The sequence below is a fragment of the Myotis daubentonii genome, chromosome 5, assembly GCF_963259705.1.
Source record: "Myotis daubentonii chromosome 5, mMyoDau2.1, whole genome shotgun sequence".
NCBI lineage: Eukaryota > Metazoa > Chordata > Mammalia > Chiroptera > Vespertilionidae > Myotis > Myotis daubentonii.
In genome coordinates this window covers 32709469-32735602 of record NC_081844.1, presented here as the reverse complement: position 1 = coordinate 32735602, position 26134 = coordinate 32709469, and the positions used below count along the sequence as shown (strand labels likewise).

At 59.0% G+C, this 26134-nt stretch overlaps 5 protein-coding genes across 14 annotated transcripts in view; 3 read left to right on the top strand and 2 right to left on the bottom strand.

Annotated features, from left to right (window-relative positions):
* DOT1L (DOT1 like histone lysine methyltransferase) overlaps window positions 1-4938 on the top strand; it is a 61490-nt gene extending 56552 nt beyond the window's left edge. For 4 of the 6 annotated variants that reach the window (XM_059697273.1, XM_059697274.1, XM_059697271.1 and 1 more), the window contains one exon: window positions 101-4938. In XM_059697273.1, coding sequence (XP_059553256.1) covers window positions 101-690 — 590 coding nt within the window. In that variant the 3' untranslated portion in view covers window positions 691-4938. The remainder of the gene's footprint in view (window positions 1-100) is intronic. The other 2 variants (XM_059697272.1, XM_059697275.1) reach the window with 2 other exon arrangements.
* Window positions 4939-5869: 931 nt separating this feature from the next.
* Window positions 5870-8133, bottom strand: PLEKHJ1 (pleckstrin homology domain containing J1). Its single transcript, XM_059697285.1, has 6 exons — window positions 7860-8133; window positions 7687-7754; window positions 7533-7599; window positions 6648-6738; window positions 6500-6563; window positions 5870-6421 (listed from the first exon to the last, which is right to left on the bottom strand). The coding sequence occupies exons 1-6, from the start codon at window positions 8098-8100 to the stop codon at window positions 6356-6358; spliced, it is 597 nt and encodes a 198-aa protein (XP_059553268.1). The 5' UTR covers window positions 8101-8133; the 3' UTR covers window positions 5870-6355.
* On the top strand, window positions 8098-17823 carry SF3A2 (splicing factor 3a subunit 2). Of its 4 annotated transcripts, none has more exons than XM_059697282.1 (9): window positions 8098-8212; window positions 12267-12430; window positions 13780-13851; window positions 14546-14592; window positions 15107-15216; window positions 16149-16198; window positions 16278-16418; window positions 16797-16865; window positions 16983-17823. In XM_059697282.1, exons 2-9 carry the CDS (start codon window positions 12305-12307, stop codon window positions 17697-17699), a joined length of 1332 nt encoding a protein of 443 aa, XP_059553265.1. In that variant the 5' UTR covers window positions 8098-8212; window positions 12267-12304; the 3' UTR covers window positions 17700-17823. The 4 variants fall into 4 exon arrangements, with proteins under 4 accessions (XP_059553265.1, XP_059553263.1, XP_059553264.1 ...); XM_059697280.1 differs by lacking the exon at window positions 8098-8212 and adding an exon at window positions 8486-8622; XM_059697281.1 differs by lacking the exon at window positions 8098-8212 and adding an exon at window positions 8524-8682.
* Window positions 17824-17941: 118 nt separating this feature from the next.
* AMH (anti-Mullerian hormone) lies at window positions 17942-21367 on the top strand. Of its 2 annotated transcripts, none has more exons than XM_059697279.1 (5): window positions 17942-18967; window positions 19633-19775; window positions 19989-20097; window positions 20183-20342; window positions 20427-21367. In XM_059697279.1, exons 1-5 carry the CDS (start codon window positions 18529-18531, stop codon window positions 21292-21294), a joined length of 1719 nt encoding a protein of 572 aa, XP_059553262.1. In that variant the 5' UTR covers window positions 17942-18528; the 3' UTR covers window positions 21295-21367. The 2 variants fall into 2 exon arrangements, with proteins under 2 accessions (XP_059553262.1, XP_059553261.1); XM_059697278.1 differs by having other exon boundaries at window positions 19968-20097.
* A 195-nt stretch (window positions 21368-21562) lies between these two features.
* On the bottom strand, window positions 21563-25762 carry JSRP1 (junctional sarcoplasmic reticulum protein 1). Its single transcript, XM_059697284.1, has 8 exons — window positions 25744-25762; window positions 25306-25389; window positions 24205-24299; window positions 23700-23737; window positions 23431-23560; window positions 22897-23067; window positions 22212-22303; window positions 21563-22103 (listed from the first exon to the last, which is right to left on the bottom strand). Exons 3-8 carry the CDS (start codon window positions 24257-24259, stop codon window positions 21651-21653), a joined length of 939 nt encoding a protein of 312 aa, XP_059553267.1. The 5' UTR covers window positions 24260-24299; window positions 25306-25389; window positions 25744-25762; the 3' UTR covers window positions 21563-21650.
* Window positions 25763-26134: the final 372 nt, after the last annotated feature.

The following is a 26134-nucleotide window of genomic DNA, read 5'->3' as shown; positions in this document are numbered from 1 at the left end:
AGCTGCGGCTGCTGTCTGCTTCCCCTTTTTTGCGTGTGTCTCTTCGCTTGCCTGGAGAATGCCCGCCTGTTGAAGCTGAGTTTTTCTCTCCTGTTTGCAGGTATCTTTAACCACACGGTGCCTTCCGCCTCCACTCATCCGTTTGGAGCCAGTTTCGGCAGCGGGGCTGCTTGTCGCAGCACCACGCTGAACTTAACCCCGATGCAGGCGGTGGCCAGTACCCCCGCCTCTTCCTTTCAGGCCCTGTCCTCTGTGGAGACCAGGCAGCCCCCACCCCAGCCTCCTCTGCCCCTGGGTCGGCCCCCTGCGGGGCCACCAGCACTTCACGCGCCCCCCCCTCCTCCTAACGCTGCCTTGCCTCCTGCGCCTGCACTGCTCCCTGCTAACTCTGAGCCTGTGCTCCTGCAGAATCTTGCGCCCCTCCCGGCTAACCAAGCTTTCTTACCTGCCTCCTCTGCCGCCTCTCTGCCTCCTGCTAACGCCTCTCTGTCTATCAAGCTCGCCTCCCTCCCACACAAGGTCTCCCGCCCCTCCTTTATGGTGCACCACCAGCCCCTGCCTGGACTGGCTCTGGCCCAGGCCTCACCCATGATCCCACAGGCCAGCTCCACGGGGCCATCCGCCGTGTGGGTTTCCCTTGGCATGCCGCCTCCTTATGCCGCGCGCCTTGCGGGGGTTAAGCCGCGATAAAGACCTTGGTTAGCTAGCCGTTCTGTTCTGTAAGGTAAGGCTAGAGCCCAACCAGGTGGCCCATACAAGAAACTCACCTGTCCTTTCTTCCACAGAGAGTGGACAGGCCCACAGGGCTCTGCAGAGGGGCCTGGGACCATTAGTTCTGAGAGGCGCTAAGGAAAAATAAGCACAGGGCGGGAAGGGAGACCGTGGCAGCCATGCACATTGACCTCTGAGTGCAGCCTGCGCTCCACCACAGAGCTCAGGAGGGGAGTGGCCAATCTCTTGGTGCCCACTGGACCTTCCCACCAGGTCCCACAGTGCTCCAGGCCAAAGAAATAGCAGATCAGGGAGGCCCTGCAGGCTGGGCAGGCAGGGTACTGCATTAAGTCCTGCATGGAGGGGACCAGGAGGAGGTGGATGTGGCCAGGGTCCTGGCTGTGCAGTCCAGCTCCATTTTGCTGCCACCCTCCGGCTGCATGTCTGCAGTCGTCAGGAACCCAGGAAACCCCAGTGTGGGGCCGTTGGGGCAGCTCTGAATCTCAGTGTTGCTGTTTGCCCACTCTTAGGCTTCTCTCAGCCTGTTTTATTGAATGTACCTCATGGTTTTAGGAAATTTTTATGCATTTGAGGCCTCTGGTACTTGGCTGGCCTTCAGAAGATGATGGTTGTGCAGGCCCAACCTACATGCACCAGAGGCCTGTGGGTAATGGGATGAGCATAGCACAGCCACAGGAAGGGCTGCTTGGGCAGGTGATTGGTGCTCCTCTGGCCCTCAAGGATTTCGATGTCAGTGTGGAGTCAGAGAACAGTGTAGGAAGGGCCTGACTTTGGAAATGGGGTAAGGAAGGTGCCTATGAGGCCTGCAGGAAGGCCATCTGCTCCTTTGCTGGCTGTGAGGGTGTGGGGCCCTGGAGCAGCTGACTCAGCCACTGCTGGTAGGGCAAAGGGCCTTTCTGGGCAAGTCCACAGCCTATGGGGTGAGTACTCCAGGATCAAGCTAGGTGCTAACTGGCACTGAGGACCAGGCATGAGGTCTGCCTGCTCTCCTTGGCCGTCTGCATGTGTTTAAGTGGAAATAGACATGAGGCTGCAGGAGTCTGATGGCCTTCTGGTAGTGCCTCAGTCCCGATGGAAAAGTCTGGAAGGTAGGGTGGCTCCAGCTCACAGTGTCCTCATGCTGTCAGAGAAGGCACTGGCTTGAAGAGGTCAAAGATATACACGAGGAAGCATCTGGGTGTCAGGCTCCCTGTCCTGACCCACAGCGGACACCTGCCTTCCATCTTATCCAGGCCCATCACAGGTCTCCCTAGGCTGGACAGTGATGGCCTCACTGCTGGGGCATGCAGGCCTGTCAGTGGGGCTGCCCACAGGTACACCTCCTGCTCACTCCCCATGAGCTGGCATGCGGTGACCAGGGAGGTGAGGAGGCCGGGACCCAGCGCCCCATGAAAGGCCTTGGGCTGGTGACCTCCCGCCTCTGATTGAACCAGGGGCATGGCAGGGCGTTGTTTGCAACAAAGTTCCTTCTGTCCATCCATCTGTCTATAGGCTTTGGTTCCCAGCCTGGGGATGTATGGGCTTCTCCCAGTGAGACGCTAACACTGTGCTGCCTTTCCTCCTGCGCCGGTCTCTGCAGGTAACTAGGATTTCTACCTCAACCTCGAGACCTGTGCAAGGATAGGTGGGCTGCAGGGCTGGTGGCCGACCAGATGGCGGGATGGACCGAGGACGAGGCTCTGCTCTGAGTCCACGCTGCGCAGACCTGCGGGAGATGCTGGGCCTGGCTCCAGCTTATACTGTCAATAGTTTTAGATAAAATATTTATCGTTTTTTAAAAAGTATAAACAATTTTGACTTATTCCACCGAAGTCATAAAGGCAACCTATTAAGAAATGTAAATACTATATATGAGAGGATCTATATAAAGATATCGACCGGACGGACTGGCCCGCCAGCAGAGACTCCAACAGCCGGGCCCGGTGCTATCTCGTCGCCAGGCCTTGCCATCTCCACGTTCTCTTGGTGCTGACTCGAGGTTGACCAACGCCAAAACCAGTCCTTGATGCGCCTGCCCTGTCATCCCCAAGCTCTCCCATACCAAAGGCATGCCTATCTCCTGGTCAAGGGTGGTTCGCTTGGTTTTTAATGCCCTTCAGAAAAGGCCCTCTGCCCCACCCCTTCACTGTGAACGCTCCAGCCAGATTGTCAGCCCTGGTCCCAGGGATGGCGCCTTTTGGTGAGGAAGGGCCAGTGGGCGGCCTCTGGATGTTGCACGGAGGAGGGCTGCTGTGAGTGGTGCTCATGGGGCAGGTCTGGTACTTGACTCCAATGTGGGGCTGCTGGGGAGCAAGTGCTTTACTTTGTATGTCTGTACTGTCTCGGGCTTGCGCAGTCAAGCAAGGCACTGGCCGGGGCGTGGGGCAGGTTAGCCATGGGTGCCTGGTGTGTCTGTATAGAAGAGAGTCACGCTGACGAGTGACAGTATTTTATAGAGAGGTGATGAAAATTTATAAATTTCATAGACTTGACTTCATTTATTTTTAGATTGTATAATGCACAGTAAATGTAAAAAAAAAAAAGTGAGGGGGAAAAACCTTTTTATTTATTCAAGTGCATACAAGTGGCATTGGCCCAGGGCCAAAGCACCCACATCCCCTTGGTCAGTCTGTATTGCTGCTCCGTGGCCCTTTAATGCCACAGCTGGGTTGACACCTGCCCCCACGCCTGGAGCAGCCTCCCTGGTGCTTGGGAATGAATGCACTGTGGGTGAGCAATGAGGGCAAAGGCCGGCTTCACATGAGGGCAGGAGAGCTGTTCTGATGCTTCTAGAAGTGGCCAACAGGGTTATCGGGTCCCCCCAGTGCTGCAGCCTCTAACAGTCCTGGGTCTCAGTTGAACAGTGTTTGTGCATTTTCCCTGAAAGGGTGTGTCCAGAAGCCCTCAGTCCTCTGGAAGGGCCATCAGCCAAAGGTCCTGGCTGGTAGCAGGGCCTGGACCCCCAGCAGGGGGTGCTTCAGGCTTAGATTGGTTCAGTCAGAGCCCTGCTATTCTGGTGCTTGTCCCCTTGATGGCACCATCAGGGAACATGGGAACCCAAGAAAAGCCTCAAGTTCCTACCTTCCCCAGTCTGGCCAGCACAGCCCATCCTTCCAGATTTGGTTGCCAGGGCCCGTGGCCTGCCTGGGAGGGCTGATGTGGCAAGCCTGGCTTGGGCTCACTCCTCCTGATAACTGGAGGCAGGGCTGGAGCCAGCTTTTCTGGGGGGTGGGCAGTGGCCTTGTGGAACACAGGCCCGAAAGGGTGCAGAACAGGCCTGGCTGTTGACTCCCCAGTTTCCTCGGGTGCGTCCTGGTAGAGCCCTGTGTACCGGGGTGATGCCTGGCCCAGAGCCACCGTCAGGCTGTAGATGGTGCTTAGACAGGTTCTCGTAACTGGCTGTCTTGTAACTGCCGCCCTGGCTCCCTTACCTCCAGGTCTGTGCTCTTGGCACACGAAGGTGCTGTGCTCACCCCACATCCTGCAATCCCGTTCTCCAGCACAGGGCTCCCTAAAAAAGCTACAGGGTTAGCAGTAGCAAAGTTGCAGCATGTAGCAAGTCCCTGGTCTGGAATCAAGCCACCCTGTAAACACTGCATCACTTCTGTGATAACTGTGTGCCACCGTGCAGGACTTCCTACTGACGTGTTATATCTGTGTTCCCCACACAACCATGTCTGCCCAAGCGCTGGGGTCTCCTTTCTGTGCACCCTCCAGCCCTCCTACTGTGAGACTGATCAGCCGCTGTTGGCAGTGAGGGCGTGGGGAGGGCAGCGAAGGAGGGGGGCGGGGTGCGTGAACAACCATCCCTCTGTGGAGGACAGGTTCTAGTCTCTGGGCAGAGACCAGTGCTGCTGACTCCGGGCAACTTCAGGGAAGCCCAGGGCTCTGAGGGTGCTTTGCTCAGGAAAACCTAACTCTGAAGACCCTCCGGTCAGGAGCCAGCCTTCCCTTCCAGCTATGACTTATGATTTATTTAAGACCCGCTCACCCTTTTATTTATCCACGAAGTCCGAAGGAGACTGTTCATCCACCCCGCCCCCGCCCCCATTCCCATGGTCCATCCATGCTGGCTTATGTCTTGTGTCTCAGACCAGCCCTGCTTTGTCCTTCTGGTAGACTGTGTTTCACTTGGGGTTGCTGGTTTGACCCTCTTTTCCCAAGGGAACCCCACTGTACTCTGATTTCCATCTCCAGACTGTAATAAAATGTTTGTTTTCACTTGAACATGGTCTGCTGGCATTTCTCACATGGTGAGACCTTAGAGGACCTTGAGGGCTCCATGTGTGGAGAACGGTGACTCCCAGCAGAGGCCCCACAGCCCCGAAAGCAGCTGTTGTGGCTTTGGCAGTGAGTGCCCACCTCGGGGAGACCTATCTGACTAGGTCAGGCCTCCTCCCCACCAGAGACGGCACTTCGATGAAAAACCAAACCCTTTGCAAGGTCCTGCCTGCACTCAAAGAATCAGCCTGTGACCGGAGGTGGGATCCCGGGCCATCTGAGGGTCCCATCACCTACCCGTTCTCCCTCAGGGCCCTTGAGCTGGGCTCCCAGCCTCCCTGACTTTCTAGGCCAACGGTTCTCAACCTGTGGGTTGCCACCCCTTTGGGGGTCGAACGACCCTTTCACAGGGGTCGCCTAAGACCATCGGAAAACACATATATAAACGGTGGTTCTCAACCTTCCTAATGCCACGACCCTTTAATACAGGTCCTCATGTTGTGGTGACCCCCAACCATAAAATTATTTCCGTTGCTACTTCATAACTGTAATTTTGCTAGTTATGAATCGTAATGTAAATATCTGATATGCAGGATGTACTTTCATTGTTACAAATTGAACATGATTAAAGCATAGTGATTCATCACAAAAACAATATGTAATTAAATGTGTTTTCCGATGGTCTTAGGCGACCCCTGTGAAAGGGTCGTTTGACCCCCAAAGGGGTCGCGACCCACAGGTTGAGAACCGCTGTTCTAGGCTCTAGGTTCTGTGTCCCCTCCCCTCAATTTGGATGGCCCACCCCTTCCTCCCAGGCACTTGAACCTCAGGCCTAAAGAGAACCTCTTGTCCCCCAGGAACCCTACTTCCCTTGGAAACCAGCTCCACCAGCCTGTGGAGGACACGTCCCTTTTTGCATTCACTGCACCACTGTCCCGTGTAGAAAAGAGGTACCTTTATTTGAACAGAACAAGTACACCAGCCCAAGGGCAAATGCTTCTAGCTCTGCCCAGAGGTGTTGGCCGGGCCCTGGCCCTCAGCAGAATTCACAGCAGCCCGGAAGGCAAGGCTCCCGAGCCCTTCACAGCATTATCTCGGTTTGTACATTCAGCCTGTACAGGGCAAGAGAGCTGCACCAGCTTCGGGAGCCCACCAGGCCCTAGATGGGTGAGCCCGAGGAACCGAGCACAGCTCCTGGGAGTGTGTACTCGCCCTCTAGCAGCAGCATGTGGCACTGAGAGGTTCTGGACTAGTATGATGGGTCCCAAGGCACAGCTTCTGCCCACCCGCACCAGCCTGGGGCTACTGAACACCTCACTCTGAAATCCAGGCTTGGCCCGGAAACCCAGGGCCCGGCGAGGTAGGGAGGGCTCCTTTGGGCCTCGGTAAGTCAAGCTGAGGAGCCCAAGCCTAACCCCCAGATTCATGCCTTCAAGCCACTCAGCTGGAACCGGGCCTCCTCCGATATGCCGAACTGTTCCAGGGGGTCCTGTGTGATGGACGGGCAGCATGAGCTCTGGCCCGGGAGCTCTCCCCCCCACCACCACTTCCCGTGCCCCAGGCACACCTTGCCAGTCATCTTCTGGATCTCGTTCCTGTAGAAGATGAGGCTCCTACGCATGAACTCGTAGCTGGGAAAGGAAGTGGCCTGTGCTCACAGGGCCCAGCTCTGCCCTGCCCCAGGCCCCCAGGCCAGGATGTACCCCACACCCTACCTGGCTCGACGCAGAGCTCCCATCCACTCCTGACACTGCTCCTCGCTGTAGCACTCAAAGTGATACTTCCTTTCCGGGTCCTCAAGGAAACCTGCAGAGGAAGGGGCCCATCTGTCCCTGCTCACTCCCACCACCACCCACGCTGGCCACCGGCCTCAGCCTCCTGTTGCCACTGTCCACAACTGTCCCCTCCTCTAGACCCAGCTTGGGCTCACCGCTTCCCACAGGCTAGAGACTGCATCCCCCAAAAGAGTACGTTCAAAACCTCACTCCTGGAACCTGGGAACAGAGCCTGTTTGGGTACAAGGTTGTTGCAGGTATAGTTAGTTAAGGTGAGGACACACTAGGGTGGGGTGGGATTGGTGTCCTTATAGAAAAAAGGAGAGACCTGGACACAGACACGCAGGGAAAAGGCCACGAGACTATGGAGGCAGAAATCAGGGTGACACTTCTACAAGACTGCCAACAGCCTCCAGAAATTGGGAGAGCATGGTTCCCCGCTCAGAAGGAACCAGTCCTGCAGACACCCCAACCCCGAACTTCTACCCTCCAGCACTGGGAGAAGTACGTTTTTGCTGCTGAAGCCTCAGTCTGTGGCACGACGTTAAGGCCACTCCAGAAAACGAAAAGTTCTGCCTTTCCCTGCAGACCCGATCCCCTCAAGGTGACTCGGATAATCCTCTAGGGTCCCCAGCCGGGCACTGAGAACCCGTGCTCCCCGGGTCTCAGGAGGGGCACCCCGAGAGGACAGTGCTCGCCGACAGAAATGAAAACCCTGGTGGCCTTGGCGGTGGCAAAGGGGAGAAGCGCAGCCCTGCCCGGACGGCAGGCTTCGTCTATGGGGAGGGGCAGAGCGGAGCTCGGGTCCCCGCCCCCCGCACTCACTGATGGAGAAGCCGCTGGGCTCTTCCTGGGTGACTCGGCAGTGCTCCAGCAGGAGAGCTCCGACGGGCTGGGGGCAGACGAGCCGGATGGGCGGGCCGTCCGGGGACCCCAGCTCCCCAACCCCAGCCCGGGGCCCGCCTTCCCGCCGCCCTACCTCGGCCTCGTCGGTCCGGAAGTAGAAGAGGAAATTGACTACCAGCTTCACCAGCCGCCGTTTCACCACTGTGGACACAGGGCGGGCTCTCGCGGGCTCGGCGACCGCCCATCCCGCCCCGACCGGCACCCCCGTCCGCCCGGTCCCCGGCTCACAGCCCCTACCCCACTCACCGCTGCCCTTCTTGGGGCCTCGCATGCCGAGTTCGGCTGCCAGCTCAGCCGGCTGCCGGGACAGCGCCTGCAATTCCTTCTCGTTGTAGCGCATGGCGGCCCAGGACCCAGAACGCGGAGTGCGGACCGCGATTTCCCGGCCGCCGCCCCCCACTCGCGCCAAAAAAGTTGCACAGCGCCGTCCCGGAAGCGCGTCCGAGGCTACTGCGCCTGCGCTTCCCAGACCTCTCAACCTGTCCATCACCGGGAGGGGCACTAGCGTCCCGGGGGTGGGAGTGGGGCACACAGAGTGGCGCCCTCGCCGGGCGTAGGGGACAGCGGGCGACACGACGGTCATTTTCTGTAACCATACAGTAAGTTGGAGCCGGGTTGGAAAGTAAGAATCCCTACTGAAATGGACCGGAACAGGCAGAGGAGGGCAAGTCCCAGCCCTCCTTCCCGCGATAACTGGCCTCGCGCGAGTTAGACTGACTGAGAGGTGGTGTTTTTTAGTTCGTGGTGTGTTTTTTGTGTGTGTTTTGTTTTTTTGTTGAGCCTCTTGGGCATGCGCACTTTTGCTTCCGGCCCGCATTCTCAACCCCTCCTCTTCCCTCGCACTTTCCGAGTGTCTGGCCTACGCTCCCGGGCGGGCGGAACTTGCGCACAAGGGAGGTCCCGCCCCGTTTGCCCCGGAAGTGCTTCCTTAGGCCGCGCTTGTGGGCTGAACGAAGTCGTAGTGGCCGTGGCGGGTGGAAAGGCGACGGGATCGCGGCCTCGGGTGCAGGTGAGGAACGAGGCGAGAGCGGCGGCCCCGTGCCCCGGAGTTCCCTGGAAGGGACCAAACGTGAGCGAAGGGCGCCTGCGGCGCGGCTGAGGGCGGGCGGATGCGTCGCCCACTCAGGAATGTCGGGCCTCTGTGTCCCTGGCGCCCTACCGCCCGCCTGAAACTCTCCAAGACCCGCCGAGATCGGGTCCGGGTCGCAACTCACATGGCGCCGCCCGTGTAACCGAGGACCTGTGTGAGCATCAGGTTGCGCCCGTTAGTTGACTGGCTTTGTGGCCGGAGAGTCACACGGCTCCGCCGAGCCTCAGTGTCGCTACCTGGCATGGGGTAAGGGCGGTCACGGATTCCAGCTAAAGAGTAAATAGGGTCCTGAGGGCCGAGTGCCCCACCGCGCCGCCGCCGCCGGAGCCCGCTAGCCGGCCTTTCCGCCAGCGAGGCCCCGGGGTTAACGACTTCCCTCCCGACCGGACCGAGATGCCGGGACCGTTCTTTCCTCTGCCCCGTGGCAGCGCAGACCGAGGGGAGAAGTTCCCGAGGTTAATCATCCTGTTGAAGGAGACAATAGCCTGTTCATAAAGCTGTCACTCATCCCTGCATCCTCCGTGGCCCCAGGGGACGCCGCTGCGCACAGCTGCACGCCGGCCTTTGCCGCTTTCTGGACGGGTCGCTTTTACACTCAGCCTTTTGGCTTCTTACTGTGATCGATGCGGTCTGATTTCTGCCCCCCGCCCATCCACGCCGACTTCACCCTCCATACCTGGATGTAACATAAACTTTGTCATGCGTGCCCGTCAAATCATTAGTTCTGTTTTCATTACTAATTTTTTTATTGATTGATTTTAGAGAGAGCAAGAAAGGGGGAAAGAGAAACATCGATTTGTTGTTCCACTTATGTATGCATTTATTGTTTAATTCTTGTAAGTGCCCTCCGGGGGAGGCAATCCGTGCAATGCTCTAACCAACGAGCTACCCAGCCAGGGCCAGCTCTGTTTCTGAGACTGAAAATATTGTTGAGTATTAAGGCAACTAACATGTTCATCTGTGTTGCTTTTCCTGTACTGTTCATTCCCCCCTCCCCCTAAAGCTAATGTCTTTTTTTTTTAATATATTTTTATTGATTTCAGAGAGGAAGGGAGAGAGAGATTGAAACATCAATGATGAGAGAGAATCATTGATTGGCTGCCTCCTGCACGCCCCCTACTGGGGATCGAGCCCACAACCCCAGCATGTGCCCTTGACCAGAATTGAACCTGCAACCCTTCAGTCTGCAGCTCGATGCTCTATCCACTGAGCCAAACCAGCCAGGGCGCTAATTAATGTCTTCATCTTTTCCGTTAGCTTGGTTTTTAATTTTTATTTATCGATTCAAGAGAGAGACTTGGGTTTGTTGTTTTGCTTTTTTGTGAACTCATTGGTTGCTTCTTGTGTGTGCCCTGACTGGGGATCAAGCCCACAACCTTGGTATGTTGGGATGATGCTCTAGCCAACGGAGCTACCCGGCCGGGAGCCTGATTTCCTTTGCCAGCTGTCAGTATTTTCCTCAAAGCTCCAGCACGTCACAGCGGTAGGTTGCATTTTCCCACAGGTTTAAAGGAATTGATACTTCTATTTTCCCCAGACCCTGGCACTCTGCTACTCCTCAGTTGTCCTAGAGCAGCGGTTCTCAACCTGTGGGTCGCGACCCCTTTGGCGGGTCGAACGACCCTTTCACAGGGATTGCCTAAGACCATCCTGCATATCAGATATTTACATTACGATTCATAACAGTAGCAACATTACAGTTATGAAGTAGCAACGAAAATAATTTTATGGTTGGGTCACAACATGAGGAACTGTATTTAAAGGGCCAGAAGGGCTGAACCGGCTCAGTGGATAGAGCGTTGGCCTGCGGACTCAGGGGTCCCAGGTTCGATTCCGGCCAAGGGCATGTGCCTTGGTTGCGGGCACATCCCCACTGGGGGGCGTGCAGGAGGCAGCTGATTGATCTCTCTCATCGATGTTTCTGGCTCTCTATCCCTCTCCCTTCTTCTCTGTAAAAAATCAATAACATATATTTAAAATAAAATAAAAAATAAAGGGCCATAAGGTTGAGAACCACTGTCCTAGAACTTTTTGTTAGCGCTCTCCTGGGTCGGCTTCTGTTTTCAGTCTGACCGTTTTCTTCTCTTCCTACTGTAAGCTCATCTGATAGTTTTTGAAGAAATCTATTGATCAGTGGATTGATTTTGAGTCCTTGGTTATTTGAAAATGGCTTCATTTACCATCACAGCTTGGATATGAAATTAAAAGTCTGGGTTGCAGATCCACACGGAGACCTGTGAGAGTGTTGCCCCTGTTAGAGTTCAGTGCTGTTCTGACAGCCGGCCTCTACCTTGGTGAATAATGCTGGCCCCACGCTGCTTTCTGACCTGTTGTTTCTTTGGCTAATAGAAACGGGGTTTCCTCCGTGGTTTACGTTTCATGAGCCATTTATTGAAGAAGGTCTTTTTGTCGTGTGGGAAGAATTAGATCCTTTTAGTCCTGGGGCATTTTCTTTTACTTCTTTGGTAATACTCTCTCTTTCTGTTTTCACTCTGGAATCCCATCTAGGTTTTTACTGTGCTCCTCTCTTTTCATTTTTTTGTTCTCCTTTTTGAGAGATTTCTTTGACCTTCAAGCACTCGTATTCAATTATTTGGATCATCCAGTCTCTACTTTCCAAGGGTTCACTCACTGGGCTGACCTTTGGCATCCTGTTCAAGTTTCGTGGTACAGTAACGTCTCTGATGATTCAGGAGGATGCTGTCATCTTGTTGGGGTTTCCATTAGGTGTCTTGTTCCTTGGGTATGTTTGATTCTTTGTGTCTGTTATGTGAAGTCACCGGCTCTGTGTGGGAGAGCCATGCTTATCTTGTGGGTCTCACTGCTCAGTGGGCCTGGCATGGGGAACCCCCAGCTGTCAGTGTCTGAGAATACTTTCCCCGGGAATGTCTTCTAAGGTGCCCTGGGTTGGGGGCCTGCAGGCGGGGCTGCCTGCCCTCTGGACACAGTGGGAAGAAGGACAGTCGGCCTGCCGGTCAGTAGGCTGGTTCTGATAGACTCCCCTCTTTTCAACCTGGCCCTCACCCCTAGCTGAGAGACCCCTCATTCCATTTTTTCTGAATATAAAACTGATTTCTCTGGGGAGCCGAGGGTACCTGGGCAGGGACCTTCCTCTCGGGGTGTGAGTTCTCAGTTCATTCAGGGTGGGGGTCCTGCCAGAGGAGGGGTGACGTGTACCGTGGGCTTGAGTAACCAGCAGTTTGGTTTCCAGTAGTTACTGGTTTTTATTTTAGGTGAGCAGTTAAGTATTTGCTTGGTTTGGATTTCCCTGAGCCAGATTCAGTGGGTACTTTCTCAACACCAGCCTGCCACTAGCAATTCAGGTGCTTATTCTGAAGGCACTGGGCTTGTTCCAGTCCCACGGAGACTGAAGACTGGTCCCCTGGGGGTTTTTACACGTGGTGTTGGGATGTAGGGGGAGTGTGTGGCAGGAGTGAGAGGTGAAAAACGGGTCGGGGCGAGGTCTCTTCACATGCTCCCCCTGTTAGGCTTGAGTCCCCCAGTGACAGCTGGCCACATTTAGCAACGTTTACCACCTCTCCCCTTTGCCCCCCCTCCTTCAGGTATCCCTCCAGTGGAGTAAAGCCCCAAGGCCTTCACCATGGACTTCCAACATCGCCCTGGGGGCAAGACCGGGAGTGGGGGCGTGGCCTCCTCTTCCGAGAGCAACAGGGACCGGCGGGAGCGCCTCCGGCAGCTGGCCCTGGAGACCATCGACATCAACAAGGTGAGGTGGGGCCAGAGGGGTCCCCACAGCCTCCCTCTCACCATGGAGTCATGTTCCGGATTCTTACACCTGAGTGAGACCTTGAGCAGTTGCCTGACTGTGGGCCTTGGTCTCCCAGTTGGTAAAAAAGGGAACTTGACCTAGAGCAGCAGGTTTCCACGGCCCACCCACTGTTAGTGACCCTAAATTTCAAGGGTTTCTTTTTACTGTGTGAGGCATTTTGGTTTTGTTTATTTAATTAATCAGTGGCTTGGAGAATTTCAGTGGGGAGGGCCAGGATGGCAGCACATGAATTGATATAATTCCAGCCATAGGCAGTGAAGGGCAACATTTTAGTTTAACCACACAGAGCTGTTGGTAGACCAGTTCTTCCCTGGGCTCTGCTGACATTGGGCAGCGTCAGTCTGGGGGGCCATCCTAGGCACTGTGGGTGTCGAGCATCATCCCTTCCACTCACTCAATGCCAGGAGCACCTCCAGTCATGTGATCACGGATATCTCCAGGTATGTTGCCCAGGGATCCAGGTGAGAGCCTGGCAGTCAGTGTATGGTTCACGTAGACTTTGAAACCCCCTGAGGTGTGTACGGCCCTTGCGTGTGCCAGGCAGCCCCTCAAAGCCTCACTGGTGAGGTCGGTTCTATTACTTTGCCCATTTTCCAGATGAAGAAACAGTTGTGGTGGTGGAGGGTGTGTCACTGTCAAAGATGACAGGACCCCTGAGCAGTGGAGTTAGGATTTGAACCCCACGGGTCTGCTCCGCATCAGCGATCAGCAGCACTGCCATGCTGCCCTGGTTTATGGAAAGTCACCTGGCCGGCCCACAGGACTTGTAGAGACATGGGTCTCCATCGCCTTTCCCTTCACCTGCTTGCTTGTCCTCTGCCTGTATCTGCCTCGTACTGCAACACTTGGAAGCTGGTGGGGTTTGTGGCCAGATCCCTGCCCCAGTCCTGGAGATGGGTGACCAGCAGTGCTCTTTGGGCTCTGCCTCCTTCCAGCCCCAAAATGGCCACCAGTGTGGGGCCAGGGACTTTCCTGGAGAAACCTCGGCTCAAAGGAGGGGCCAGGGACCAGCAATGTCCACCCCTGCCCCAGGCGCTTATTGCAGATACTGAGTCAACCCCCAGCCCTGCCAAGTAGACTCGGGGCCCCGCAGCACTGCCCTCGCAGGCTGGTGCCGAGCTGGCCCCAGTTTTCTAGTCCTTCGTCCCAGAACATCTGTCGCAGAGGACAGCAGCCACCCCTCCCTTGCCAGCCAGGGGAGAGCCCTGCTTCTCAGGCACTGCTCCCGGCAGGCAGCGCTCAGGGTACCATCGCCCTCGATCTAATGGACTGTGCCTCCCTCCCAGGACCCTTATTTCATGAAGAACCACCTGGGCTCGTATGAATGCAAGCTGTGCCTGACACTCCACAACAATGAGGTGAGTTCTCAGGGCCCGTCCCGCGGAAAAGCTGGCAGGACGCGCTGCTCCCACCCACTCCAGGCTTCTGCCTTGTTAACCTGTTGTTCATAACTCGGCCAAGGGCGAAGGAGGTGATTGGGGCCCGCCACTCAGGCCTGACCACTCACTCACTGAGCACAGCTTCAGACGCGTCTCTCTAGGAGAGATACTGGTCACTCCAGATGAAAACCGAGCCCTCTCTGTCCCCAGCCTGTGCCCTGCACTCCTGGCCCCCAGAGGCCACCAGTGCTGTGAATTTGCTGCTTGTCCATTGTCCTTTAACACCATTGGTGCCATTGTTATACAGATGTGCATCTATGAGCACATCTTGGAACATTTGACATTGGGTTTGAGGTCTAGCGGTGTAGCTCCAGGTCATTTCCTTTAACGACTGTGAGGTCATCGATACGATAGTCTGACAAGTTCTCACGTTGGGCTCAGCATGCAGCAATGAACCGGTCCTGTTTGTCCTTTCCCTGTGTTGTTGAACATTCGCTTTGTTTTGGAATTTGTTCACAACCATGGACGGTGTGCTGTTGAACAGCCTTGTGTGTCAGGGTCTCTCCCTTCTGCACTGTGGATATTGGGGCCCTGCTCCCAGGAGGCAGAAGGGAGAGCAGGCCTGGTTGAGGGGTATCCAGGCCCCATCCCTGCTCACTTTGTCCCACTCTAGGGGAGCTACCTCGCGCACACCCAGGGGAAAAAGCACCAGACCAACTTGTGAGTATGTCACCCCTACTCCCTGCTCAAAGCCTTGGGCCCCGGGGTTAGGAGCTGGCATTTCTCTGACATCTTTGTGGGCCACACCAGACAATGGTACAGAGGTAGTCTGGGGCCAGCTCATCCTGTGATCAGTACATTGAGCCCTGTCCATCGTGGGTGGCTGGGTGGGTGGGTACAGCTACCCGAGTGTGAGGGGAGGAACAGGATATGCTCCTTACCTAGCAAGGAAAGAGGTGTGGGTTCTCAGAGGGCTCCCTAGTAAGGAACAGTGGGAAATGTGACAAGAAGAGAAAGGTGCCCATGCCTGTCCCATCCATTTCCATTCAAACCTGGAGACACCCACCCACCCATTCAATCCCACCCCTCCCAACGCCCTCACTTAGCAGAGGCTCTCCAAGGTCGATGTGGGGGCAGGATGGCTCCTAGCACCTGGGCCTGTGGCCTTGGCGGCGTGTGCGTGTGTGTGTGTGTGTGTGAAGGAGCAGCAGCGCCGTGTCCATCATGCCTGCAGGGCCCGGCGAGCAGCCAAGGAGGCTAAGGAGGCCCCCGCCCAGCCAGCACCAGAGAAGGTCAAGGTGGAAGTGAAGAAGTTTGTGAAGATCGGCCGCCCGGGCTATAAAGGTAAGTCTGCTATTCACTGGCCTTCATTTGCTCATACCTTTCATTGCTTTCAGAGACCACCCACCCCACTGGGGCCCCATCTCCATATGAACTTTCTCAAACATGACCTTGTGGATGTCACTCCCTGTGCGCCTATCAGGGAGGTGTGAGAGCTCACAATTATTTGCACTCCTGGTGAAGATGAGTGACGTGTGGCGGGGGCAGTGAGCATAGAACTAGCTGGCTCCTCTTAACCCGAAGAGAAAGTGGAATGGGAGGGTAATGGTCTGTGTTAGTGGCAGCTTACTCAGCAGGGCCATTAGCAGGGAACAGGGCTCTGGGTTACTTAGTTCAGAAAGCTGGTTATATGGCCCTGTTGGAACATAGGGGACTACGTTCTAACAAAATGTGGGGGTGTCCTGTGTGTGTCTGCCACTGTAGACAGGACAGAGTGTGCAGAGGCCTTGGGGCAGGCCTGCTGATGAACCAGAGCTACAATGGCAGGGGCCACGTGGGGCACCAAAGGCCTTTTGGCTGTGATAGACTCAGTTTCTGTCATGAGTGTAGTGGGGAGAATCAGGGGGGTTATGGGGAAACTTTACGTGCCTGGGAGCTGTGCAGAGAACAGCCTAAAAGCCACAGGACTCTAATATGAAGGGCACCCTCTCCTGGAGGCAGGGTTGCAGGCCTCGCTTGCCCCACACACCTAGTGCCTCCTGTCTTCACTTCCTGCTCAGTGCTGTCCCAGGCCTCGGGGGGTTAGGGTAACTCCGAGCCATTCTCCCACCACCACCTGCATGGTCTCGGGCAGGTGGCACCTATAGCACAGAGCTCTCCCAGGCCTGGGTGGTGCCCTGCAGCCAGGTGACCTCCCCTGGTGTCCTGCCCTCCGGGGTCCTGAGCTTTGGGAGGTTGACGAGCTGGCCTGGACCTGAGACCCTTGTGTGTTGCAGTGACCAAGCAGAGGGACACAGAGATGGGCCAGCAGAGCCTCCTCTTCCAGGTGAGACGAGGCCCGGGGCCCAGTCATGAGGGGAGGGGCTCCTGGAGAGCAGTGCTGCCACTTGGCTGTCTCTCCGCAGATCGACTACCCGGAGATCGCTGACGGGATCATGCCACGCCACCGCTTCATGTCTGCCTACGAGCAGAGGATCGAGCCCCCAGACAGGCGCTGGCAGTACCTGCTGATGGCTGCTGAGCCCTACGAGACCATCGCCTTCAAGGTAGCTTGTGCTGCCTACTCCAGAGATGTCCTTCCCAACAGGGGCTTGCTTCTAGGGTGGGAAAGGGCACCCTAAGGTGGCACCCCCACCAAGAGCAGTGCATGCCTCTGTGCTGGGCTGGTCAGGAATTCCTTGACCGTGTCCTGTCCCCTAACAGACACTGGTGAACACGTATTGTAAACTATTATTTAACTGGGGTGATGGGGGTCACTAGGCAGCAGAGCTAGAATGTAAGCTGTGTCTGGTACCCCAAAACCAAGCCCTATTCCTTCATGAGGGCCTCTCCCGGCTGGGCCTGCTCTAACACCGGGGAGTCCTCCCTGCCTAAACCTGGGCCATGGGCTCCCTGAGGCCATTTTCCACCCCTCCCCCTCGCAGGTGCCAAGCAGAGAGATTGACAAGGCCGAGGGCAAGTTTTGGACTCACTGGAACCGGGAAACCAAGCAGGTAAGTCACTCTAGGTCCGAGCAATTCAAGGAACTTCTGGAGGCTGCCCTGGCCATCCTGTCTACCCTCCCAAGACCCCCAGGGGCTCCACTCAGCTTTTCTGTGTTTTTTCCCCAGTTCTTTCTTCAGTTCCACTTTAAGATGGAAAAGCCTCCAGCCCCGCCAAGCCTCCCTGCTGGGCCTCCTGGGGTGAAGCGGCCGCCACCCCCACTGATGAATGGTTTGCCCCCACGGCCACCACTGCCTGAGTCTTTGCCTCCACCCCCACCAGGAGGCCTGCCTCTGCCCCCCATGCCACCCAGTGGGCCTACACCTGCAGGGCCCCCGGGTCCTCCCCAACTGCCCCCCCCAGCTCCTGGAGTCCACCCTCCAGCACCAGTGGTCCACCCACCAACATCTGGGGTCCACCCTCCAGCTCCTGGGGTCCATCCCCCAGCACCGGTGGTCCACCCACCAACATCTGGGGTTCATCCTCCTGCTCCCGGGGTTCACCCTCCAGCCCCAGGAGTCCATCCTCCAGCCCCAGGTGTCCACCCTCCCCCATCTGCTGGAGTCCACCCCCAGGCCCCAGGCGTGCACCCACAAGCTTCTTCAGTCCACCCCCAGGCCCCAGGGGTACACCCCCCAGCCCCGGGGATGCACCCCCAGCCACCTGGGGTACACCCCCCTCCTCCAGGGGTTCACCCTCCAGCTCCTGGGGTTCACCCCCAGCCTCCTGGAGTTCATCCCTCCAATCCCGGGGTCCACCCCCCGGCTCCCATGCCCCCAATGATGAGACCCCCACTGCCCTCCGAGGGCCCTGGAAACATTCCACCCCCTCCCCCAGCCAACTGAAAAGCCACCCCCTCTCACTGCGAGTCTACTTTCCTGTTTCCCTGTCTTTTCTCCCTGATGGAATTTGGTGTTTTTGTACAGGGCTATGTCGTGTCCCTAGATCTCATTAAACAGCCTTCTCAGACACCTGGGTGCACTGCTGTGTCTGTGGGTGGGCAGGGGAGTGGGAGTGGTTCAGGGTCAGGCTTCCAAGACACTGGCCCATCAGGATACTGGTGGGTGTTCCAACAAGTCATCTGTGTCCTAGAAACTCCAGGATGGAAGACGGACATAGCCAGCCAGCCAGCAGTGGGTCTGGGGTCCAGCCTGTGGGAGGAGAGCAAAGCAGAGGATGTTCTGTCCTTGGCGTCTCCAGGCCAAGATGCCCGAGTTCCTTTTGCATCCTGATTCCCAAGGGCAAGAGGAGTGGACAGGAGACTCTGAGAGCGCCAGCTGATCTGGAGACCACCCACCTGGTGGTCTGAACACCGAGACCTGGTGTCGGGTCCTCAGGAGGAGGCTCAGCCCCCCAGGCCCTGCCCCGCAGCTGTTGATGTTTGGTCCATCTGGGTCGGTCACTCCCTGCTCACATTCCCACCGCTGTCTCCAGAGAGAAAACTCAAGGACAGTTGGACAGATCGGTCACAGGCCACACTTTCTATCACTGGTGGGAAGGAGATAGGCAGCGGGGCCAGAACAGAAGGGGCTTTGAGCTGGCCCAGGCTTGTAGGGGAGCTCAGGCACTGGCCCCCAAGGTCACCTCCTGGGAGGCGATAGGGCTGTCCTCCCGCACAAACACCCTGGGCTGGCCCATATAAGCAGAGTGGCCAAGCCCCTGACAGTTCCCAGGATGAGGGCTGCACCTCTCTCTCGGCTGGTCCTGGTGCTATGGGCGATGGGCACCCTGATGGGGGCTGGGACCCCTGGAGAAGAAGCCTTGCCTGGGGAGCCTGCAGGCACTGGGGGTCTCATCTTCCACCAAGACTGGGACTGGCCAGCCCCCCAGGGCTTGCCTCCAAGCAGCCAGCGAGACTCCCTGTGCCTGGTGACGCTGGTTGGCGGCAGCAACGGCAGCAGTGCCCCCCTACAGGTGATGGGAGCCCTGAGGGGCTACGAGCAGGCCTTCCTGGAGGCCGTGCATCGAGCCCACTGGGGGCCTCGTGACCTGGCCACCTTTGGCGTCTGCGCCCCTAGCCATGAGCACGCTGCCCTGCCCCTTTTGCAGTGGCTTAGAGTGTGGCTGGGGGAGCCCCAGGGGCAGCGGCTGGCGGTCCTGCACCTGGAGGAAGGTACGTCGGGCCCATGGCTGAGCTGGGCAGGTTCCTCTGCTGAGGTCCCTAGCCATCATCCCATTACATGATGACCATTATTTTCCCAAGTGAGACCCCAGAGCCCTCTGACCTGGGGAAGTTGAAGCCTATGGCCCTGCTCACGGGCTGGGTTGAGTCTGCAGCCTGGGAGGTGTGTGTCCTTATCTTTGCCAGTGACTGCTGGGCTCCCAGACCACCCCGCTTGCACTGCCTGGGAAGGTCCCCACTCCAGGAAGGACCATGGGGTTGGGGCCAGCAGTGGAGGGGTGTCCCTCTGACAGCAGGTAGCCCAGTGTAAGAGGTGGCCTGTCCTCAGATACACTTCCGGGAAGGGGTGCCCACGTGACACGTGGACCTCCACCCAGGAGATCCCCAAACCCAAGAGACCTCAAGGGTTCAGGGATGACAGGCAGCAGCCCGCCACCCACCCTGTCAGTCCTCCCACCCATGTCCTGGCAAGTTCCTGCCCCTTGTGTTGAGGGGTGTCAACCCCCACAAGTGTCCCAAGGCTCCCCGTTGGGGTGGAGCTCTCCCTCCCTGAAGGACGGGCTTGGGCCAGGGGCCCTCCCTGAAGGACGGGCTTGGGCCAGGGGCTCAGGCCTCAGTGGCTCAACTGTCCCCCTTCCCCATTATCCTGGCGGCAGTGACCTGGGAGCCAACACCCTCACTGAGGTTCCAGGAGCCTCCATCTGGAGAAATCAGCCCCTCAGAGATGGCGCTGCTGGTGCTGTACCCCGGGTCCGGCCCAGAGGTCACTGTAACAGGGGCCGGGCTGCTGGGCACCCAGGTACCAGGGTTGAGTTGGGCATTCCTTCACCCCCAGTCACCCTTACCCATAGCAGGGGCGGCGGGGGGGGGGGGGGGGGCGTAAACCGTCTTCACCTCAGGGAAAGTCTCCAGGGTCCAGAGTCGAACCTGGAAGGGGTGGTGAGGGCAGTGAACAGAGCAGGGCTGGCAGCCTGCGCCTCCGCCCAGCCAGGCTGAGCTCCCATCTCCTCAGAGTCTCTGCCTATCCCGGGACACCGGCTACCTGACGCTGGCGGTGGACCATCCGGCGGGGGCCTGGCACGGCCTGGGCCTTGCCCTAACCCTGCGGCACCGCGAAAACGGTAGGCTGGGAGAAGAGGGAGCGGGCGCGGGTGCGGGCCGCTGCCCTGGATCCCAGCTCCTGACAGCCTGGAGCCTTGCTCTCAGGCACCCCGCTGAGCACCGCGCAGCTGCAAGCCTTGCTGTTCGGCGCCGACCCCCGCTGCTTCACGCGGATGACGCCGGCCCTGCTCCTGCTGCTGAGGCCTGGGCCCACGCCTATGCCCGCGCACGGTCGGCTGGACACACTGCCCTTCCCGACGCCCAGGTGCGCCTTGGCCCAGCCTAGGGGCGCGGGGAGGTGGGTGGGGACAGCTTAGCCCAGAGCCTACATCCAGTCTCCGCCTTCCAGTTCCACCCCGGAGCCCGAGGAGCCACTACCCGGCACCGATCCCTTTCTGGAGACGCTCACACGCCTGGTGCGGACGCTGCGGGGGCCCCAAAACCGGGCCTCGCCGCCGCGCCTGGCCCTGGACCCTGCCGCGCTGGCCAGCTTCCCGCAGGGCCTGGTCAACCTGTCGGACCCTGTGGCACTGGAGCGCCTGCTTGACGGCGAGGAGCCCCTGCTGCTGCTGCTGCCACCTGCCGCTGCCACCACGGGGGACCCTACGCCGCTGCAGGGCCCGGAGTCCTCGCCGTGGGCGTTGGATCTGGCGCGCCGAGTGGCCGCAGAGCTGCAGGCGGCTGCCGCTGAGCTGCGCGGCCTCCCAGGGCTGCCGCCCGCCGCCCCGCCACTGCTGGCGCGCCTGCTGGCGCTGTGCCCCGGGAACTCGGGGGACCCACGCGGACCCGGCGGCCCACTGCGCGCGCTGCTTCTGCTAAAGGCGCTGCAGGGCCTGCGCGCCGAGTGGCGCGGGAGGGAGTGGAGTGGGCCGGCTCGGGCACAGCGCAGTGCGGGGCCCAGGACCGCGGACGAGTCGTGCGCGCTGCGCGAGCTGAGTGTGGACCTCCGTGCCGAGCGCTCGGTACTCATCCCCGAGACCTACCAGGCCAACAACTGCCAGGGCTCCTGCGGCTGGCCGCAGTCCGACCGCAACCCGCGCTATGGCAACCATGTGGTGTTGCTGCTCAAGATGCAGGCCCGTGGGGCGGCTCTGGCGCGTCCACCCTGCTGCGTGCCCACGGCCTACGCGGGCAAGCTGCTCATCACCCTGTCGGAGGAGCGCATCAGCGCACACCACGTGCCCAACATGGTGGCCACCGAGTGCGGCTGCCGGTAACTCCGCGCTGCGAGTGGCGCCCCTGTCCATATTTATTCGGACCCGAATCATCACCCCAATAAAGACCACAAGCACACGGCTGAGGTGTCCGTGCACTTAAGGGGCAGGCGGGGCCTCCTTCAGCCAGCCCTCTTTTGGCGCGCGAGGCTGGGTCATCCGGTTGGCACTGCCTCCTCCCTTCGCTACCCCAACCCTGTCTGACGTTCCCATCCCAGTCATTCAGGCCCCGGGCTACATCCAAGGTCGAGGTGCAAAGGAGCAGGCGACGTGGGGGCCACAGCACTCGCTTTATTTCGCTAGAACCAGGGGCTACTCGGAAGAGGTCCCAGGATTCCGGAGCGGGACCCAGGCCCGGCTCAGTCTCGCCCCTTCCCCGCGCGGTGCTTCTGGCGGCCCGGAGGCCAGTCCTCTGCGTTGGGGCGTCGCGGAGAGGCCCAGGCCTGCCTCTTCCTGTGCTTAGGGTCTCTGGGGTCCCGCACCCACGGTCGATGGCCTTCTTCTCGTGCCTTCCAGCGCTGGGGTGGGGATTCCCGGGGCTCCCTGGCGGGCCGTGGCTTCTCTGGCTTCCATGGTCTCTCTTCAGTCTGCGGCCTCTCCTTCCGCGGCCTCTCCTTCCGCGGCCTCTCTTTCTGCAGCCTCTCCTTGGGCCCCTCGTGGGCGAGGGGCGCGCGCTCCTCCCCAGCGGCCTCCTCAGGGTCCCCTTCCTCCTTTTCTGCAGCCTCCGCACTCCTGGGAACCTCTGTCTTCTCCTCTGCCGGCACCTGGGGCGCAGGGGGTCCCTCTGGGGGAGTCCAGGCCTCGGGCTTCAGCTGCAACGCAGTGCGGGTGGATGGAATCGGCGCAAACCCACCCCCCAGGCACAGCCCCTTCCTCTAAAGAGGGCTCAGCCGCCCCAAGTCGCTGAAGGAAACGCTTACCGAGGGCGACGCCGGCTTCTTTGGCGCAGAGCGTGGAGGGACCCATGGCTCAGGGACAGGTGCAGGGGCGTCCGCCACTCCAACCACGACGTCTGAGAGGGGACGGGAGCGGGTGCGAATCAGCCGGCGCCAAGAGCCAGACCCACGTCCCTCCCAGCCCTCGCCGCTGTACAGCGCCCTCTTCCGGGGACAGCTGGAGAGGAGGAGCCGATTTCTCCCAGGACGCGGAGCTGGGCTGCGTGCCTCCGAGCCCTTGGAAAGAGTGCGGGTCCCCGCTGCTGCGGGCGCCCCCGTCGCTCCAGATCGCATTCCGGTTGCCAAAGGACCGGTCATATTTCTCCGCGGGCTGCAGGCCGCCCGTGGCTCATCCTGGGCGTGCAAGGCCCCTGGGGGAGTGGGGGGAGCATTCACCGGGCAGGGAGGTGCACCAAGCTCATTACTGGGCGGGGAAGGTTCCCCTCCAGCACTGCAAGGTCCGGGGGAGTGGGGGGTCGAGAAGGAGGCACGCAAAGCCCATCCTGGAGAGAGGGGCCCGGGCGGACCTTGGGGGTGCACAGAAGAGGAGGACCGCGCACAAGGTCCGTGCTAGGGCAAAGGAGTGGCGCGAGGGGAGACGGGGGAGTGACGTGGGCCTGTCCATCAGGAGGGGGACGTGTAAGACTCAGGCCCGGGGGCACAGGCTCACCGCGACACAGCTGCAAGGCTGAGCCCAGCAGCGCCACCAGCGAGGCGAGCACCAGGCACTTGTTGAGCGACCAGTCTCCCCAGGGTAGCTCCTCGCTCAGGGCCGGGGGCGGCGGCGGCGGCTGCGGGGGAGGCGCGGCCTGCGTCTTCTTGCGCGCGGGGCTCCTTGGGGCTTCAGGAGCAAGTGTGGGGCTGGGCGCGGTGCCCAGGGCGGGCCTGCACCCTAAACCCGGCACAGCCCTGCCTGGCTGTGTGGCCCTAGGCAGGGGACTAATTTGGCAGCTTCAGGGGTTCTCTTATGCGGAGAATATTCCGGATAATTAGCTGAAGCTTAGTAGCACCTTAGCTGGTGTCATAATGAATTAGCAGAAGCTCCCAGACCTTTTAGTTACTACCTGTGACACCTGGTCACCACTCAGCCAGGAACCAGCATTGCAGCACCCGGTTCCCCCAGATCCACCCAGCCAACCTCGGACCAACTCCCCACGTCAGTCCAGACCCACCCCCACTTCACCCCTGCCTCCTGCAAACCGACTTGCTCCTGCTTTCAGCCTCTCCTTGCTGGGTCCTGGGGCCACTTTGGCCACAGACTCCTTTTCTGTCTTCTTGGGCCTGGCATCCACTTTACCCGCAGGGCTACCCTCAGCCTCTGGCTCCTGAGAATCCTGTGGGGAGTCACCAGTCATCTGGGGTATTTCCTTCCAGTCTTTCCTCTGGGGGAGCCCAACACCTTCCCATGGACTGTAGAAACCCACCCTCCTTGGCCAGTGTGTCCCTGATTCCAGGGGAGCTCCAGCTACTCACGTGGGCCCAGCTGCTGGAGTCGGCCAGCCTGGGTGTCACTGTTTGTGGGAAAAGAGGAAGACTCAAGGTCGTGGGGACCCTCAGGCCAATCCCACCCTCCCCCAGGCTCTGCTGGGCGCCGGGCAGCTAATTGCGCCCACTTTACAGATAGGAAAGCAAGGAGGCACACAGCAGTTCCCTGGCAGGCGGGGATTAGAACCCCAACCCGTGTGTCCCAGCCCCTCTTTACGGCGGGGGGGGGGGGGGCAGGGAGGGGGTAGCGCTTCTTATAGACCCCTGAGGCACCAATGAACCAGAGGTGGGAAATGGGAGCACAGTTCACAGTTTAAGCCAGTGTAAGGGTCCAAGTCCTGGTCTCTGAAGGGGGGCCATCTTCAGAACGTGGGGCGGGGGGTAGGGGGTGAAGGCATGGTCTTCACCCTGCCAGCGCCCCCAAGGATATCGCCAGCCCGGTTCTCCTGGGGCCTGCCTGGTCAGAGATCAGCCAGCACAGAGAGGTCCTCACCCGCCTGGCAGCTGCCCAGGCCTCCATCAGGCTTCTCCAAGGCCATGGTTGTCATGGAGATGTCTGGGAAGCAGCAGGTTCAGTTCAGACTGGAGCTGTGGAGGGGGGCGGGGGATGGGAAAGAGGGATCTTGCATTTACTGAGCCCCTGAGTGGGCCTGGGCCTGACCTGGTGGGGAGGATCCTGAGTACATGTATGGCCCAGCCTCTACCTCCCCCAGCCCTGAAGGACCCTATTCGTGGAACCCCCTTTACTTGGCTAATCCATACTCACCCAGAGCTTGGCTCAGGTACACTCCCTTACCCCAGGTCTGCCTTGGGACCCCTCCCCAGTGGCTAGTCTCTCTGGGGCCCCAGCATCCCTGAGTACACAGTAGAGGCAGCTGTGACCCGGAAAGGATTAGGATCCACCCAAAGTCACAAGAGATGAGCAAAGAGCTCAAACCAGAACCCTGGGCCCCAGGGTCGGCTCATGTTCTCTGAGACCAGGGACTATTTTTATCCGTTGCCCAAGAGCCATGGGATGGGCCAGCATGCGGCCCGTCCCCTTCCAGACCTTTGCCCCCTAGAGATCTCCCTCTGGACCATTCTTACCTGCTATACCTGGCACCCAGTCTCCCCCCTCCCCGCCCCCCCCCCTTCCCTAAATCTAGGAGCTCAAGTTCCAGCAGCCAGGACCAGCCTTGCTCTGGCCAAAACGGGCAGGGGAACGGTGAGGGGGTCCTGGGGGCCTCTCTATCCCAACACTGGGGTCCCTGTCTCCTCTCACTGCCTCTGCTCCTTCAGAGCAGAGGCGGAAACTGAGGCTAAGGACGGAGGTACTGGACAGAGGTCGTACAAGAGCCCGAGGTCAAACCCAAGTCCGTGGGCATCGCAAAGCCCTGCTTTCCGGGATCCCCAGTCCCTCTGGCTGCCGGTGCTAGTGTGTCCCATCCCTGGGCCAAAAGGTGACTCTTTTCTGGGTCTGTCACAGGGCAGTGTGGGGGGGGGGGCGCTAATAACCAGGGGGGGTGCACCCCTAGGTGTGTAGGGGGCATCCACAAGAGTTGGGGACCCCCATGGACCTCAGAGATGCCCTCCCCAGACCCCCGGAGATGCTCACCTCCACCCAGGCCTCCTCCTACTCCGCTTACTTCACAGCCACCATGCTGGGCCTGGTAGACGGGATGGAGATGGAGGGTGACTCCTGGAAAGACAGCAACAGGTGGCCAGAGGCAGAAGGGTGGGCCAATCAGCTCTGCGGCTGGAGCAGGAAGGGGAGGAGAGCCAGGCACAGCTGGGGCGTCCTCCCCCCACCCCCTCTGCTTGCAGGAGGGCCAGGCATTGGCTGAAGGGTGACCCACCCCCACTGCAGCATAAAGTCCCTGTCAGGCTGGCCCTGGTAACCTGGGAATGTTCTCTCCTGTCCCTGAGCATCAGAAAAAGGGGCTCTAGGGGTGAGAGCGCCACAAAAGGTGGTCCTCTTGCCTTCTCCGTGTGGATTCTGTCAGCAAGCCTTTATGGACCACGGATTGTGTGCCACCCCCACAGCTGGCCTGACCTGCGGAGCCCAGGGCAGCAGGGAGGGCTTCCTGGAGGGTACGACCCGCTGGGGAAAGCTGGGCTCCGCGCTCTTCTGCAAAGTGTGCTCACTTCCTGCGGGGGACAGTGAGGTGGAAGTGAGTTACTCCGTGTTAAGTAAACTCTGGGTAACCCTAGGCTGTGTCCTGCCACCTAGTCACACTCTTGTTTAGTCCAACATCAAATACTCCACCACCCAGCCCAGCCTAGCATTATGGGAAATTATTTTGTCATTAAAAAAAAAAAGTAACAGCTTTATCGAGATACTATTTACACGCCATACAGTTTACTCTTTGAAAGTGTACAGTTTAGTACAGTTCTGCCACCGTCACTTCTATCTAATTCCAGAACATTCCATCACCGCAGAAAGA